Genomic DNA, 958 nt, shown 5'->3' on the forward strand with positions numbered 1-958 from the left:
AAATGAGGCAGACGTAATTATGGTTTAAGCATCCATGTCTGCGTAAAACACCCGGCGAGTCGAAGTTTATTTCTCATTTTTACTTAGCATGTAAATTAGGCTAGTGTAATAATGCCCCGTTAACTGCTGGTCCGTGTTAAAGTTGGTCAGATTTGATGGACGGTTTCAAGATTTCAATTTACAATAGGCTGTACTTGCCACATTTGCATCTCTTTTGCAAAATCTCGGGGGGAAATCTATGTCAAAATCAAAACGTATCGCTTTAGCTATGCTCAGAAAAATGGCAAAACACACAAACCAATTCAAATGCTTCACGCTTCACTTGGCCGGGCGGGCGTTCCAGGCATCAAAGATATACAATTTAAGGTGTTCCATGTTCGAGGAAAAAAACAGCTGGCAAAGACACGGTTCGCTGGGCACTTTGCTTTTGCAACTAAAAGTAGTTTTCTGATGTTGTTTACGCTTAATCGCTGTAAACAAGTCTAGCAAGAATACTCGTCAGAACTCATAAAATCTACAGAGCAATGTATCTTTAGTGTAGGAACAGAGTTATCCCGGAGACAAGAAAGCATAAGGTACACGGCTGTCTCCTCCGTCTTACTTACCACGCAGGATTCATCTTCCAGCTTGTAACAGCTCTCCGTTGGCCAGTGAGATGGCTATCCGTCTGTCTCTTTATTAATGAATCGCACCTTCTACTGCCATTCGCGTTTCTGTGGATAACCCGGCTTCCTGCGCCCAAATCTGCCTCGTTCTGTTCCTTGGAATGTATGTACTCTCATCTGTCGAATGTCCTGTCAGGAACCATGCACGGACATGACGTGTCTAGAAGAGGCTACTATTTCAGTATCGATGTCATTTCATGCAGTTCTTCAGGGCCTGTCCTTCGACCTCAGTAGTCATGACAGGCAGGGCTAAGGTTTCATTATATTCTTCATTTATTTTAATTTATTATACG

General features: G+C 42.7%; 1 protein-coding gene across 1 annotated transcript in view; it reads left to right on the forward strand.

The window, feature by feature from the left end:
- The first annotated feature begins 816 nt into the window (after positions 1–816).
- LOC119593634 overlaps positions 817–958 on the forward strand; it is a 72,670-nt gene continuing 72,528 nt past the window's right edge. Inside the window, exon 1 of the mRNA XM_037942587.1 lies at positions 817–895. Within this exon, the coding sequence (XP_037798515.1) occupies positions 817–895 (79 nt within the window). The remainder of the gene's footprint in view (positions 896–958) is intronic.

Source organism: Penaeus monodon, chromosome 32, assembly GCF_015228065.2.
Source record: "Penaeus monodon isolate SGIC_2016 chromosome 32, NSTDA_Pmon_1, whole genome shotgun sequence".
Classification (NCBI taxonomy): Eukaryota; Metazoa; Arthropoda; class Malacostraca; order Decapoda; family Penaeidae; genus Penaeus; species Penaeus monodon.